Source organism: Coregonus lavaretus (assembly GCF_964263955.1).
Source record: "Coregonus lavaretus genome assembly, chromosome: 16".
In the NCBI taxonomy this organism is placed as follows: domain Eukaryota; kingdom Metazoa; phylum Chordata; class Actinopteri; order Salmoniformes; family Salmonidae; genus Coregonus; species Coregonus lavaretus.
In genome coordinates this window covers 50,388,425-50,405,924 of record NC_140003.1, presented here as the reverse complement: position 1 = coordinate 50,405,924, position 17,500 = coordinate 50,388,425, and the positions used below count along the sequence as shown (strand labels likewise).

At 45.5% G+C, this 17,500-nt stretch overlaps 1 protein-coding gene across 1 annotated transcript in view; it reads left to right on the top strand.

The window, feature by feature from the left end:
- The window catches only part of LOC311143710 (hyccin 2-like), a 161,344-nt gene that overhangs the window by 137,506 nt on the left and 6,338 nt on the right, over positions 1-17,500 (top strand). The window contains exons 9-11 of the mRNA XM_084179578.1: positions 1,135-1,251; positions 9,540-9,627; positions 11,523-11,679. Of these exons, the coding sequence (XP_084035704.1) occupies positions 1,135-1,251; positions 9,540-9,627; positions 11,523-11,679 (362 nt within the window). The remainder of the gene's footprint in view (positions 1-1,134; positions 1,252-9,539; positions 9,628-11,522; positions 11,680-17,500) is intronic.

Below are 17,500 nucleotides of genomic sequence, written 5' to 3'. Positions count from 1 at the left end.
GAGGGAATAACCAATACAGAGACTAGCTAAGACCACTGCAACAGAGTTATTGTAAAGTGTGGGAATAACTCATGTCAGACTTTAACCTCCCTTGTTCATTTCAAACTCCATATGTTCAAGACATAAATCATGTCAAATTATTTTAAATTCATATTACCCCTCCTACAGAATATGCTTTGGCAAGATTTAAGATATAGAAAAATATTCTGAGTGGCAAAGACTCCAGTGGTCATACATAATTCATAGATTCACCAAACACCTATTATTATTCTGTGTCATTATCCCTGGTATATATACTACTGGTTATGATTGCAGACAGAGCCCAGAGAATGGGATGGTGCAATACTGAATTAGTGATATGTTGATAAGGTGCATGCATGGGGATGTCCACGTCACCCAGAGATATGCCCATGCTGTAGATATGCACCTAGTGGACTGAAACTTCACTGTTGTAGGCATAATACAGCTAGTGCTATCTAGACTTGCGCTGGCAAACAAATCCATTACATTAGCTACCTAAATGTGAAGTAAACTCAACTGAGGAGTAATAGAGAATGGAGACTTTTAACTTGATAACGTGCAGGATACCTTTTTCCGGTTTCCCTGACTTCCGTTGTTTTTTATACTGTGTTATGCTTGTTCGCGTAGCACTCCTCACAGGCCGCTTGGTGTAGTTTCTGTTGTTGTTGACGAGATGAAACTGCCAAAACTCTAAAAGGTATTATTGTACGTCAGAATTGAAACACAAGATTTGTTCAAGCCCAAAATGTTAGTTCCTAAATGTAACATGGTGTTTGTATGTTCACAGGTTAAATGTCATGTTTATGTTTCATGTTTCACTCATGGCTTTTCTTAACTTTCAAACAATTTACGTATGGATTTTCTTACGATCCTAACGATACGTACGCTCAACCTTTTGGCAGCTATCTCGCTCCATACCTGACTCCCTTCTGACTCTGTGTCCCTGTCTCCCTTCAGGTTGTGTGTGTGTGGTTTCCTGACTCTGTGTCCCTGTCTCCCTTCAGGTTGTGTGTGTGGTTTCCTGACTCTGTGTCCCTGTCTCCCTGTGGTTTCCTGACTCTGTGTCCCTGTCTCCCTGTGGTTTCCTGACTCTGTGTCCCTGTCTCCCTTCAGGTTGTGTGTGTGTGGTTTCCCACAGCAGCAGCAGAAGCTGTGGAGGGAGCCGTGTAACCGTGTGGTGCTGGACCCAGAGTTCATGGTCCAGATGCTGACCGCTGTCTACCATGCCATGTAAGCTGTATTATTATTACTACGTTTATTTATCAGGGACCATGTACAACATGCCATTGCACCAGATTTAGCTAGATCATTTTCATCTGTAGACCCTGGGCAGAAAACGATCAACATCAATACAATCCTACAGTATAACACACTATTAATATCTACACTACCGGTCAAACGTTTGGACACACCTACTTATTCAAGGGTTTTTCTTTATTTGTACTATTTTCTACATTGTAGAATAATAGTGAAGACATCAACACTATGAAATAACACATATGGAATCATGGGCCCCGTGTAGCTCAGTTGGTAGAGCATGGCGCTTGCAACGCCAGGGTTGTGGGTTCAATTCCCACGGGGGGCCAGTATGAAAATAATGTATGCACTGTAAGTCGCTCTGGATAAGATGACTAAAATGCTAAATGTAATGTGTTAAACAAATCAAAATATATTTTATATTTGAGATTCTTCAAATAGCCACCCTTTGCCTTGATGACAGCTTTGCACACTCTTGACATTCTCTCAACCAGCTTCACCTGGAATGCTTTTCCAACAGTCTTGAAGGAGTTCCCACATATGCTGAGCACTTGTTGGCTGCTTTTCCTTCACTCTGCGGTCCGACTCATCCCAAACCATCTGTTGGGTTGAGGTCGGGTGATTGTGGAGGCCAGGTCATCTGATGCAGCACTCCATCACTCTCCTTCTTGGTCAAATAGCTCATGCACAGCCTGGAGGTGTGTTGGGTCATTGTCCTGTTGAAAAACAAATGATAGTCCCACTAAGCCCAAACCAGATGGGATGGCATATCGCTGCAGAATGCTGTTGTAGCCATACTGGTTAAGTGTGCCTTGAATTCTAAATATATCACTGACAGTGTCACCAGCAAAGCACCATCACACCTCCTCCTCAATGCTTCACGGTGGGAACCACACATGCAGAGATCATCCGTTCACCCACACCGCGTCTCACAAAGGTTGTGTTGTAGATCAGAGGAACTCAACATGACACACACACCCTCATATCACAGACTGACTGGACCTATATTGTTCCTAAATAGCTTTTCATAGAAATGTTCTCTTCCAGCAGAAAAGCGGGAGCGGGCGGGAGCGGGCGGGCGGGAGCGGGCGGGAGCGGGCGGGAGCGAGCGGGCGGGAGCGGGCGGGCGGGAGCGGGCGGGCGGGGGCGGGCGGGAGCGGGCGGGAGCGGGCGGTCAGACAACTTTGGGATGAGAATATTTGGAAACGGTCCTCATTCTGCTTTGTATGCATTAGCCTTACCTATTGTAATAAATTAACATCTTACCTATTGTAATAAATTAACATCTTACCTATTGTAATAAATTAACATCTTACCTATTGTAATAAATTAACATCTTACCTATTGTAATAAATTAACATCTTACCTATTGTAATAAATTAACATCTTACCTATTGTAATAAATTAACATCTTACCTATTGTAATACATAATGTTTCCACCTCCATGTTTGACGGTGGGGATGGTGTTCTTGGGGTCATAGGCAGCATTCCTCCTCCTCCAAACACGGCGAGTTGAGTTGATGCCAAAGAGCTCCATTTTGGTCTCATCTGACCACCACTTTCACCCAGTTCTCCTCTGAATCATTCAGATGTTCATTGGCAAACTTCAGACGGGCCTCTATATGTGCTTTCTTGAGCAGGGGGACCTTGCGGGCGCTGCAGGATTTCAGTCCTTCACGGCGTAGTGTTACCAATTGCTTTCTTGGTGACTATGGTCCCAGCTGCCTTGAGATCATTGACAAGATCCTCCCGTGTAGTTCTGGAATCACCGTTCTCATGATCATTGCAACTCCACGAGGTGAGACCTTGCATGGAGCCCCAGGCCGAGGGAGATTAACAGTTCTTTTGTGTTTCTTCCATTTGCAAATAATCGCATCAACTGTTGTCACCTTCTCACCAAGCTGCTTGGCGATGGTCTTGTAGCCCATTCCAGCCTTGTGTAGGTCTACAATCTTGTCCCTGACATCCTTGGAGAGCTCTTTGGTCTTGGCCATGGTGGAGAGTTTGGAATCTGATTGATTGATTGCTTCTGTGGACAGGTGTCTTTTATACAGGTAACAAACTGAGATTAGGAGCGCTCCCTTTAAGAGTGTGCTCCTAATCTCAGCTCGTTACCTGTATAAAAGACACCTGGGAGCCAAAAATCTTTCTGATTGAGAGGGGGTCAAATACTTATTTCCCTCATTAAAATGTAAATCAATTTATAACATTTTTGACATGCGTTTTTCTGGATTTTTTTGTTGTTATTCTGTCTCTCACTGTTCAAATAAACCTACCATTAAAATGATAGACTGATAATTTCTTTGTCAGTGGGCAAACATACAAAATCAGCAGGGGATCAAATACTTTTTTCCCTCACTGTATATAAATGCCTGGAGAATTTCAATTTAGGAGAATCTCTTATAAAATGGGTTAAAATCATATGTAGTAACCCTAGGTGTAAATAGTAAATAATGTCTACTTCTCAGAGGAGTGAAACAAGGTTGTCCACTATCGGCATATCTATTTATTATGGCCATCGAAATGTTAGCTATTAAAATCAGATCCAATAATAATATCAAGGGATTAGAAATCCAGGGCTTAAAAACAAAGGTGCCATTGTACGCTGATGATTCATGTTTTCTTTTAAATCCACAACTTGAATCCCTCCACAGCATCATAGAGGATCTAGATACATTTTCTAACCCCTCTGGATTACAACCAAATTATGATAAATATTGGATCACAAAAAAATACAATTTTTACATTACCATGTAGTTTACCAATACAATGGTCTAATGGTGATGTGGATATACTCGGAATACATATCCCAAATGAAATAAATGATCTCACTCCAAAAAATAATAATAGATAAGATCTTGCTACTATGGAAAGGTAAATACCTGTCAAATTGTGGAAAAATCACCCTGATTAATTCTTTAGTATTATCCCAGTTTACCTATTTGCTTATGGTCTTGCCTACGCCTAGCGAACAGTTTTTTTAATTATATGAGAAAAAAACATTCCATTTTATTTGGAACGGCAAGCCAGACAAAATTAAACGGGCCTATTTATATAATGAATATGAATTAGGAGGACAGAAATTATTACATATTAAAGCATTAGACCTATCACTAAAAGCTTCAGTCATACAAAAATTATACTTCAATCCGAACTGGTTCTCTAGCAAACTAGTAAGATTGTCTCACCCAATGTTCAAGAAGGGACTTTTTCCCTTTATTCAGATTACAACCTCTCACTTTTCAGGTATTTGAAAAGGAAATAATCTCCCAAATATCACTATTTCTAAAACAAGCCATAGAACGTTGGTTGCAATTTCAATTTAATCCTCCAGAAATGACAGAACAAATATTGCAACAAATATTGTGGTTAAACTCAAATATAGTAATTGATTTTAAAAAATGGTTCCTTTTTGAGAAAATGTTTAAAAAAGGTATAATCTTCGTAAATGATATTATCGGTAGGAATGGTGGAGTTATGTCGCACATGCAGCTAACAAAAACATATGGAAATGTCTGCTCTACCCAAAAGTACAACCAAATAATTGCAGCCTTACCGCAAAAATGGAAGAGGAAAGTGGAAGGGGGAAAAAGTAGGGAACTTGTCTGTCGGCCTTGCATTAAAGAACATAATTGGTTAAAGAAAATTGTGATAAATAAAGTATACCAGTTTCATTTAAGGACCAAAGGATTGACAGCCGTCCCATATAGATTGCAAAATAGTTGGGAAGAGATTTTTGACGTACCGATCCCATGGCATAGTGTTTATGAACTGATACGCAAAATGACGCCGGATTCAAAACTTAGAATTTTTCTATTTAAATTATTATATAAAATTATTGCTACCAATAGAATGTTATTTGTATGGGGGATACAATCTTCCCAGCTCTGCTGATTTTGCTGCGAAGAGACAGAATCATTAGATCATTTGTTTTGGTACTGTCCATTTGTAGCTTGTTTTTGGACACAGGTCAAGGAATGGCTGAAGGATTGCAATATTTGCATGGAGCTAACCCTGCAGATAGCACTACTGGGTGATCTGAAAAGTCATAGTCAATCGATCAATAATATAATAATACTTTTAGCAAAAATGTTTATTTTCAATTTACAATCTGTAGAAACAATGAGAATAGAAGGGTTCAGAACTTTTGTAAAACATTACAGTACAGTTGAAAAATATATGGCAAATAGAAATCCAATATGGGAGGTGTTAAATGGAGCTGAAGGATGGGACTAATAACTAATAACAACAAGATAACTAGTGCTGTGTCCATAAGTATATTGGTTATATATTGTGAGCTTTTGTGAAGGAGCACAGTTAGAAAGATATGGCATATAGAAGCATACCAGATGGACATCATGAAAATGATCGGAGGAAGTTCAGGAGTAAAAACAAACAAAAATATAATTATTGACTGTGTCCATAAAATGTATATAGTATGTATAAGCATGAAGTAGAGGCCTAAGCGTTGTTGTTCACTAGTTTACACCAATTAGGGAGGGGATGGTGGGGTTGGAAAGTAATAAAGGGAAATATATATATTTTTAAAGGATATTTATGTGTGTGTATATATATATGTATGTGTATATATACAGTGGGGGAAAAAAGTATTTAGTCAGCCACCAATTGTGCAAGTTCTCCCACTTAAAAAGATGAGAGAGGCCTGTAATTTTCATCATAGGTACACGTCAACTATGACAGACAAAATGAGAAAAACAATTCCAGAAAATCACATTGTAGGATTTTTAATGAATTTATTTGCAAATTATGGTGGAAAATAAGTATTTGGTCAATAACAAACGTTTCTCAATACTTTGTTATATACCCTTTGTTGGCAATGACACAGGTCAAACGTTTTCTGTAAGTCTTCACAAGGTTTTCACACACTGTTGCTGGTATTTTGGCCCATTCCTCCATGCAGATCTCCTCTAGAGCAGTGATGTTTTGGGGCTGTCGCTGGGCAACACGGACTTTCAACTCCCTCCAAAGATTTTCTATGGGGTTGAGATCTGGAGACTGGCTAGGCCACTCCAGGACCTTGAAATGGTTCTTACGAAGCCACTCCTTCGTTGCCCGGGCGGTGTGTTTGGGATCATTGTCATGCTGAAAGACCCAGCCACGTTTCATCTTCAATGCCCTTGCTGATGGAAGGAGGTTTTCACTCAAAATCTCACGATACATGGCCCCATTCATTCTGTCCTTTACACGGATCAGTCGTCCTGGTCCCTTTGCAGAAAAACAGCCCCAAAGCATGATGTTTCCACCCCCATGCTTCACAGTAGGTATTGTGTTCTTTGGATGCAACTCAGCGTTCTTTGTCCTCCAAACACGACGAGTTGAGTTTTTACCAAAAAGTTATATTTTGGTTTCATCTGACCATATGACATTCTCCCAATCCTCTTCCGGATCATCCAAATGCACTCTAGCAAACTTCAGATGGGCCTGGACATGTACTGGCTTAAGCAGGGGGACACGTCTGGCACTGCAGGATTTGAGTCCCTGGCGGCGTAGTGTGTGTAGGCTTTGTTACTTTGGTCCCAGCTCTCTGCAGGTCATTCACTAGGTCCCCCCGTGTGGTTCTGGGATTTTTGCTCACCGTTCTTGTGATCATTTTGACCCCACGGGGTGAGATCTTGCGTGGAGCCCCAGATCGAGGGAGATTATCAGTGGTCTTGTATGTCTTCCATTTCCTAATAATTGCTCCCACAGTTGATTTCTTCAAACCAAGCTGCTTACCTATTGCAGATTCAGTCTTCCCAGCCTGGTGCAGGTCACCATTAAAATGCAAATCAATTTATAACATTTTTGATATGCGTTTTTCTGGATTTTTTTGTTGTTATTCTGTCTCTCACTGTTCAAATAAACCTACCATTAAAATTATAGACTGATCATTTCTTTGTCAGTGGGCAAACGTACAAAATCAGCAGGGGATCATGTACTTTTTTCCCTCACTGTATATGTGTGAGTGTATGTATATATATGTGTGTGTGTGTATATATATGTGTGTGTATATATAAATATATATGTGTATCTATATATGCGAGAGAAAAAAAACATGGGGGATTGGAAGTGATGCAGACAATTACATTGATGGAAGTTACAATCTATCTGCAATATTAAAGCTGATCTACCCCCTAAAAAAACAAAAAACAAAAAAACACATCTTACCTTTGGTATTAAATTAACATCTTACCTATTGTGTTGAAATAACATCTTACCTATTGTGTTGAAATAACATCTTACCTATTGTGTTGAAATAACATCTTTGTCACATTATTCACACACTCGCAGCATTGGTTGCTTCAAGTTAAAGGGAAGGTTCACCCATTTTGAATGTTATATTGTTTTTGTGCATCTCTGAGTGATGTTCTATCAATTCCCTGGGTCATTTCATGTGTATCTGAGTTCAAGCAGGCAGAAATCCGGCTGGTATGTCGTAGCACTGTGATAAAGTCGCTCTCACTACACTGGAAGTTAATAGGAAATACGACTTTTAGATCGCGGAAACGTCTATCATACATGTCAGATTTAAATTCTGGCCGACGTCATAACTTGGGAGGATGTCTTCTCTCGAATGAGCCATTGATCATATTTTTGCGATGTTCCTACCTGGAGAAATGTGTAATTTAAAGGAGGGTCTAGCACTCTTTAGTCCAGGATGCATTGCAGGGTGCCGTTGCAGAGATATTCTAGAAAGGAGAGAGGAATCCAATATCGCCCCGCCCAGCAGACTGCCGACCAATCACGTTCACGTTGTCATGCTGCGTCACGCGGTTGCTAAGCTAATTGTCACAAATCACATGGTCACAAAAAATATTGTTCTCACATATATTAGTGTTATTTAACACTGAATGAAAGGAATGAATGGTTTTGGGTGGATTCTTCCTTTAAGTAGCCTACCTCTCCTCTCCTAGTTGGGCGTGCCAGATCAAGTGTGCCTAGAATATGTGTGGTCTCAATGAAATAGAGTAGGTTATTGTCTACGCATGGGCAGAGAAGCACGGGGCAGTTATCTTTCCAAGGAAATGGACTTCCTAAATATGATTAGGCTATAATTTACTACATTGCCTAGGAAATAAATATTGATCACCCATATTTGTCTCCATCTGAAAATCTTCCCACTCCTAAAATATAGGATATAAAAATAGCTCAAGAGAAAGTGCAAGTCTCTTCAAACTACATCTATCATATTGGCTGATATAGCCCAGTAATACAATGTAAAGGGCCATGTGAGAATCTCTAGTAGTTGAACCTATTTCTTAGGTTATTTTTGAGCATTTTGATATTGCCTAAAGGGCGCAAATATGCTGGGACCATGGCTGGTACGGGAGCTGCATCACATAGGCCTAAAATAACACTGCAGGACTGGGGTTGGGACCATTTGTTGCGGTAGCAGGGAGGACTGGGGTTGGGACCATTTGTTGCGGTAGCAGGGAGGACTGGGGTTGGGACCATTTGTTGCGGTAGCAGGGAGGACTGGGGTTGGGACCATTTGTTGCGGTAGCAGGGAGGACTGGGGTTGGGACCATTTGTTGCGGTAGCAGGGAGGACTGGGGTTGGGACCATTTGTTGCGGTAGCAGGGAGGACTGGGGTTGGGACCATTTTGTTGCGGTAGCAGGGAGGACTGGGGTTGGGACCATTTGTTGCGGTAGCAGGGAGGACTGGGGTTGGGACCATTTGTTGCGGTAGCAGGGAGGACTGGGGTTGGGACCATTTGTTGCGGTAGCAGGGAGGACTGGGGTTGGGACCATTTGTTGCGGTAGCAGGGAGGACTGGGGTTGGGACCATTTGTTGCGGTAGCAGGGAGGACTGGGGTTGGGACCATTTGTTGCGGTAGCAGGGAGGACTGGGGTTGGGACCATTTGTTGCGGTAGCAGGGAGGACTGGGGTTGGGACCATTTTGTTGCGGTAGCAGGGAGGACTGGGGTTGGGAGCATTTGTTGCGGTAGCAGGGAGGACTGGGGTTGGGACCATTTGTTGCGGTAGCAGGGAGGACTGGGGTTGGGACCATTTTGTTGCGGTAGCAGGGAGGACTGGGGTTGGGACCATTTGTTGCGGTAGCAGGTGGGAATCGGACAGAAAGCCAGCGGGAGCAGGCGGGTGCGGTATGAAAGCTGCAGCTACAGCAGACTAATAGTCCTAGCCTCTAAAACACATGTACGTTAGTCAGCCTGGATGTTGACTTGGACATCGCCATGGTGATTAGAAGTGATGTTTAATGTTTAACTTTTTTTATTGTATGCATTTTATCTCATACAGATATAATGGAGAGTGGGAGATGGGGAAGGAAGCTCTGGAAGACATCCTCTACAGAGCACAGCTGGAGCTCTACTCTCAGCCCCTGCTGGTAAGACCTAACCCATGGGACTATTAACTCGGCCCCTGCTGGTAAGACCTAACCCATGGGACTATTAACTCAGCCCCTGCTGGTAAGACCTAACCCATGGGACTATTATCTCGGCCCCTGCTGGTAAGACCTAACCCATGGGACTATTAACTCAGCCCCTGCTGGTAAGACCTAACCCATGGGACTATTAACTCAGCCCCTGCTGGTAAGACCTAACCCATGGGACTATTAACTCAGCCCCTGCTGGTAAGACCTAACCCATGGGACTATTAACTCGGCCCCTGCTGGTAAGACCTAACCCATGGGACTATTAACTCGGCCCCTGCTGGTAAGACCTAACCCATGGGACTATTAACTCGGCCCCTGCTGGTAAGACCTAACCCATGGGACTATTAACTCAGCCCCTGCTGGTAAGACCTAACCCATGGGACTATTAACTCGGCCCCTGCTGGTAAGACCTAACCCATGGGACTATTAACTCAGCCCCTGCTGGTAAGACCTAACCCATGGGACTATTAACTCAGCCCCTGCTGGTAAGACCTAACCCATGGGACTATTAACTCGGCCCCTGCTGGTAAGACCTAACCCATGGGACTATTAACTCAGTCCCTGCTGGTAAGACCTAACCCATGGGACTATTAACTCAGCCCCTGCTGGTAAGACCTAACCCATGGGACTATTAACTCAGCCCCTGCTGGTAAGACCTAACCCATGGGACTATTAACTCAGCCCCTGCTGGTAAGACCTAACCCATGGGACTATTAACTCGGCCCCTGCTGGTAAGACCTAACCCATGGGACTATTAACTCAGCCCCTGCTGGTAAGACCTAACCCATGGGACTATTAACTCAGCCCCTGCTGGTAAGACCTAACCCATGGGACTATTAACTCAGCCCCTGCTGGTAAGACCTAATCCATGGGACTATTAACTCAGCCTGTCCTAGGAGGAAGAACACTACTGTCAGCCTGTCCTAGTTAGACCATAATCTATAATGGATAGATCCTGAATACTCACAGAACAGCTATCAAACAAATCTTCATAAAACAGCTGTCAAACACCTGAATCTCGTGTGGAGTCTCCGTGTGGAGTGATGTTTCAAAAGAGACATGCAACCATGAACCTGTACCAGTGTCCCAGTTCAGAGTCCTGTACCAGTGTCCCAGTTCAGAGTCCTGTACCAGTGTCCCAGTTCAGAGTCCTGTACCAGTGTCCCAGTTCAGAGTCCTGTACCAGTGTCCCAGTTCAGAGTCCTGTACCAGTGTCCCAGTTCAGAGTCCTGTACCAGTGTCCCAGTTCAGAGTCCTGTACCAGTGTCCCAGTTCAGAGTCCTGTACCAGTGTCCCAGTTCAGAGTCCTGTACCAGTGTCCCAGTTCAGAGTCCTGTACCAGTGTCCCAGTTCAGAGTCCTGTACCAGTGTCCCAGTTCAGAGTCCTGTACCAGTGTCCCAGTTCAGAGTCCTGTACCAGTGTCCCAGTTCAGAGTCCTGTACCAGTGTCCCAGTTCAGAGTCCTGTACCAGTGTCCCAGTTCAGAGTCCTGTACCAGTGTCCCAGTTCAGAGTCCTGTACCAGTGTCCCAGTTCAGAGTCCTGTACCAGTGTCCCAGTTCAGAGTCCTGTACCAGTGTCCCAGTTCAGAGTCCTGTACCAGTGTCCCAGTTCAGAGTCCTGTACCAGTGTCCCAGTTCAGAGTCCTGTACCAGTGTCCCAGTTCAGAGTCCTGTACCAGTGTCCCAGTCAGCCATAATGCTGAGACTGTTCCATCAGCAACTCTACCTGTTAGTCTGGTGACCTCTAACCTCTATTCCCCCTGCCAGCTGGGGTTAGGGTTAGTTAGGGTTAGCATTAGGGTTTGGTTGACCAGTCCATTTGACCTCTGACCTGTGCTCCTGCCAGCTGGGTAATGCTATGAAGAGTTCCCTGCCAGACAACGCTCCGGACGAGACGCGAGGCAGGACAGTCCTTCAGGTGGAGGTCACGCCAACCGTCAGTCGCATCTCCCGCTCTGCCATCACCGCCGCATCCATCAGACGACACCGCTGGAAGAGAGAGGGTAAGAGACTGCAGCGCTTACTGTCCACACACACACACACACACACACACACACACACACACACAGCACCACCACTGGATGATAGAGGGGAAGGGGTCAGTCTGCCCAGTGTAGCACAGCAACACATACTACTGCAACAGTCTCTCCATCCACTCATCACCAGTGGAGTGTATAGTGTGTGGTCAGATGTCATGTGTAACTGGTCTGGTTAATTGCCTGACCATGCTAAGTGCTGTACCGTGGTGTCCATGTAGACTGCTGGTGGCTGTTAAGAGCATCTCATACTGTGTTGTTGTTACACCCCAGATTGTTTTGACTACACAAACGAAGCAGAACTCAGTGTCACCATCACTCCTAGCCACACCTCCTGGGATCCAGCGGCCAATCAAGAGCGAAGAGGGCAGGGCTACAGCATCATCCCCCCGGTCACATTGGAGGGTAGGCAGGAACGGGAGGAGTCACAGAGCAGTGAGGGTTCCGTCCCATTGGTTACCTCCCCTCCAGCCCTTGTTCAGATACTCACATTGCTACAAGTTCCTGTTTTCCAATCCATCCACGAAGCACGTCATTTCTCTACTGCCCTACAAAGGCAAAGTGATGTAACTACGTAAAAACATTACAAGTCTTTTTCTGTCTAGACAGACAGCAATTTCTGATTCTTCATGATTTACAGTGGGGGAAAAAAGTATTTAGTCAGCCACCAATTGTGCAAGTTCTCCCACTTAAAAAGATGAGAGAGGCCTGTACTTTTCATCATAGGTACACGTCAACAATGACAGACAAATTGAGATTTTTTTTCTCCAGAAAATCACATTGTAGGATTTTTAATGAATTTATTTGCAAATTATGGTGGAAAATAAGTATTTGGTCACCTACAAACAAGCAAGATTTCTGGCTCTCATAGACCTGTAACTTCTTCTTTAAGAGGCTCCTCTGTCCTCCACTCGTTACCTGTATTAATGGCACCTGTTTGAACTTGTTATCAGTATAAAAAACACCTGTCCACAACCTCAAACAGTCACACTCCAAACTCCACTATGGCCAAGACCAAAGAGCTGTCAAAGGACACCAGAAACAAAATTGTAGAACTGCACCAGGCTGGGAAGACTGAATCTGCAATAGGTAAGCAGCTTGGTTTGAAGAAATCAACTGTGGGAGCAATTATTAGGAAATGGAAGACATACAAGACCACTGATAATCTCCCTCGATCTGGGGCTCCACGTGGGGTCAAAATGATCACAAGAACGGTGAGCAAAAATCCCAGAACCACACGGGGGGACCTAGTGAATGACCTGCAGAGAGCTGGGACCAAAGTAACAAAGCCTACCATCAGTAACACACTACGCCGCCAGAGACTCAAATCCTGCAGTGCCAGAAGTGTCCCCCTGCTTAAGCCAGTACATGTCCAGGCCCGTCTGAAGTTTGCTAGAGTGCATTTGGATGATCCAGAAGAGGATTGGGAGAATGTCATATGGTCAGATGAAACCAAAATAGAACTTTTTGGTAAAAACTCAACTCGTCGTGTTTGGAGGACAAAGAATGCTGAGTTGCATCCAAAGAACACCATACCTACTGTGAAGCATGGGGGTGGAAACATCATGCTTTGGGGCTGTTTTTCTTCAAAGGGACCAGGACGACTGATCCGTGTAAAGGAAAGAATGAATGGGGCCATGTATCATGAGATTTTGAGTGAAAACCTCCTTCCATCAGCAAGGGCATTGAAGATGAAACGTGGCTGGGTCTTTCAGCATGACAATGATCCCAAACACACCGCCCGGGCAACGAAGGAGTGGCTTCGTAAGAAGCATTTCAAGGTCCTGGAGTGGCCTAGCCAGTCTCCAGATCTCAACCCCATAGAAAATCTTTGGAGGGAGTTGAAAGTCCGTGTTGCCCAGCGACAGCCCCAAAACATCACTGCTCTAGAGGAGATCTGCATGGAGGAATGGGCCAAAATACCAGCAACAGTGTGTGAAAACCTTGTGAAGACTTACAGAAAACGTTTGACCTGTGTCATTGCCAACAAAGGGTATATAACAAAGTATTGAGAAACGTTTGTTATTGACCAAATACTTATTTTCCACCATAATTTGCAAATAAATTCATTAAAAATCCTACAATGTGATTTTCTGGAGAAAAAAAATCTCATTTTGTCTGTCATAGTTGACGTGTACCTATGATGAAAATTACAGGCATCTCTCATCTTTTTAAGTGGGAGAACTTGCACAATTGGTGGCTGACTAAATACTTTTTTCCCCCACTGTATTCTGATCGACTGGCTTGTTCTTGTGTCAGGAAACTAAATACCACATTAATCAGCTAATATACCTGGCCATTACAACAGCTCAAACATATTGACCAAATTTGTAGTTACGGCACTTTGCCTTTTTTGGGCAGTATTGTCCTCTGTGCTGTATAGCAGGCCCAGAGAGAGGAAGGATTCTGGGCTGAAGGACGTGTGGACAGGGCCATAGCATGGAGCTCCATCTCCTCATGACCTTCTACCTATAACCCCTGAAGGACGTGTGGACAGGGCCATAGCATGGAGCTCCATCTCCTCATGACCTTCTACCTACAACCTTACCATGACCCCATGCTTCCTGCTTAGAGCACCGCCTGTCGTCAATACTGAGCATGCTCACCTGTTTCCTTAGGATGTTTAGGAAAACTAACTGACCTCTGGTGCTTGGTTCTGGTTCTCACCTGGAATGACTCAAATGTTGTTTTAGACCCAGTTGTTATGTCACTGTGGAATGTCTCTGCAACTTCATGTGGTGTTAGTTTCATTACAGGAAACCTTTGGGCCAGCTGCACCTGTAAGAGGAGTTAGTTGATTTGATCTAAAGTAGCACGGTTCAGTGAGTGAGAAACTGCCTCCAAGCATGTGCATGACATGGCTTCAACACGTACTACCAACATCATCTCAATCACCAGCACTCCTGACTCTGTCTGCTGCAGACAACTGGTCCTTATTTATTAAGACCTCCACTTCCTGGAGCTCAGCTGTTTGCTTTGACCTATCTGTCTTAAACATGAATTGCTACTTTTTAAGGTCCATTTTGTCTTGTTTGATGTGTCTAGGGTTCAGTCTGTGTCTAGGGTTCAGTCTGTGTCTAGGGTTCAGTCTGTGTCTAGGGTTCAGTCTGTGTCTAGGGTTCAGTCTGTGTCTAGGGTTCAGTCTGTGTCTAGGGTTCAGTCTGTGTCTAGGGTTCAGTCTGTGTCTAGGGTTCAGTCTGTGTCTAGGGTTCAGTCTGTGTCTAGGGTTCAGTCTGTGTCTAGGGTTCAGTCTGTGTCTAGGGTTCAGTCTGTGTCTAGGGTTCAGTCTGTGTCTAGGGTTCAGTCTGTGTCTAGGGTTCAGTCTGTGTCTAGGGTTCAGTCTGTGTCTAGGGTTCAGTCTGTGTCTAGGGTTCAGTCTGTGTCTAGGGTTCAGTCTGTGTCTAGGGTTCAGTCTGTGTCTAGGGTTCAGTCTGTGGTCATAGTTTGGCAATCATCATTCAGAAGCTCTGACACTATTTGGCCTCTTATAGACAGATCTATTGTCTGCTGCCATCTCCCATTCCATAGCTTGTGTTTGAAGATGGGGATGGAACCATACTGTCATAGGTTGGTTCCTGTTAATGTGTTTCTATATTTCTCTGTAGGTTAGAGTTGTGACAGGTAGCAGACAGACAGGGCCATCTGGCCAGAGTGTCCGGTCTAATTTAAGTGCTACAGTATTGATCCAATGAGAGGCTGCTGGACTGGATTCTCTGCTCTTTACCCTCAGCCCCTCATTTACAGGCCCACTGTAAGCCAAATGCCAGCCAGCCACAGAGCCCACTGTAAGCCATACACCAGCCAGCCACAGAGCCCACTGTAAGCCATACACCAGCCAGCCACAGAGCCCACTATAAGCCATATACCAGCCAGCCACAGAGCCCACTGTAAGCCATATACCAGCCAGCCACAGAGCCCACTGTAAGCCATATACCAGCCAGCCACAGAGCCCACTGTAAGCCATATACCAGCCAGCCACAGAGCCCACTGTAAGCCAAATGCCAGCCAGCCACAGAGCCCACTGTAAGCCATACACCAGCCAGCCACAGAGCCCACTATAAGCCATATACCAGCCAGCCACAGAGCCCACTGTAAGCCATATACCAGCCAGCCACAGAGCCCACTGTAAGCCATATACCAGCCAGCCACAGAGCCCACTGTAAGCCATATACCAGCCAGCCACAGAGCCCACTGTAAGCCATATGCCAGCCAGCCACAGAGCCCACTTTAAGCCATATACCAGCCAGCCAGCCACAGAGCCCACTGTAAGCCATATACCAGCCAGCCACAGAGCCCACTGTAAGCCATACACCATCCAGCCACAGAGCCCACTATAAGCCATATACCAGCCAGCCACAGAGCCCACTGTAAGCCATATACCAGCCAGCCACAGAGCCCACTGTAAGCCATATACCAGCCAGCCACAGAGCCCACTGTAAGCCACATACCAGCCAGCCACAGAGCCCACTGTAGCCATATACCAGCCAGCCACAGAGCCCACTGTAAGCCATATACCAGCCAGCCAGCCACAGAGCCCACTGTAGCCATATACCAGCCAGCCAGCCACAGAGCCCACTGTAGCCATATACCAGCCAGCCACAGAGCCCACTGTAGCCATATACCAGCCAGCCACAGAGCCCACTGTAGCCATATACCAGCCAGCCACAGAGCCCACTGTAGCCATACACCAGCCAGCCACAGAGCCCACTATAAGCCATATATCAGCCAGCCACAGAGCCCACTGTAAGCCATATACCAGCCAGCCACAGAGCCCACTGTAAGCCATATGCCAGCCAGCCAGCCACAGAGCCCACTGTAAGCCATACACCAGCCAGCCACAGAGCCAACTGTAAGCCATAGACCAGCCAGCCACAGAGCCCACTGTAGCCATATACCAGCCAGCCACAGAGCCCACTGTAAGCCATATACCTGCCAGCCAGCCACAGAGCCCTCTGTAAGCCAAATGCCAGCCAACCACAGAGCCCACTGTAATCCATATACCAGCCAGCCAGCCACAGAGCCCACTGTAGCCATATACCAGCCAGCCAGCCACAGAGCCCACTGTAGCCATATACCAGCCAGCCAGCCACAGAGCCCACTGTAAGCCATATACCAGCCAGCCAGCCACAGAGCCCTCTGTAAGCCAAATGCCAGCCAACCACAGAGCCCACTGTAATCCATACACCAGCCAGCCAGCCACAGAGCCCACTGTAAGCCATATGCCAGCCAGCCACAGAGCCCACTGTAAGCCATATACCAGCCAGCCACAGAGCCCACTGTAAGCCATATACCAGCCAGCCACAGAGCCCACTGTAGCCATATACCAGCCAGCCAGCCACAGAGCCCACTGTAAGCCATATACCAGCCAGCCACAGAGCCCACTGTAAGCCATATACCAGCCAGCCAGCCACAGAGCCCACTGTAAGCCATATACCAGCCAGCCACAGAGCCCACTGTAGCCATATACCAGCCAGCCAGCCACAGAGCCCACTGTAGCCATATACCAGCCAGCCACAGAGCCCACTGTAAGCCATATACCAGCCAGCCACAGAGCCCACTGTAAGCCATATACCAGCCAGCCACAGAGCCCACTGTAAGCCATACACCAGCCAACCACAGAGCCCACTGTAAGCCATACACCAGCCAGCCACAGAGCCCACTGTAAGCCATATACCAGCCAGCCAGCCACAGAGCCCACTGTAAGCCATATACCAGCCAGCCACAGAGCCCACTGTAGCCATATACCAGCCAGCCACAGAGCCCACTGTAAGCCATATACCAGCCAGCC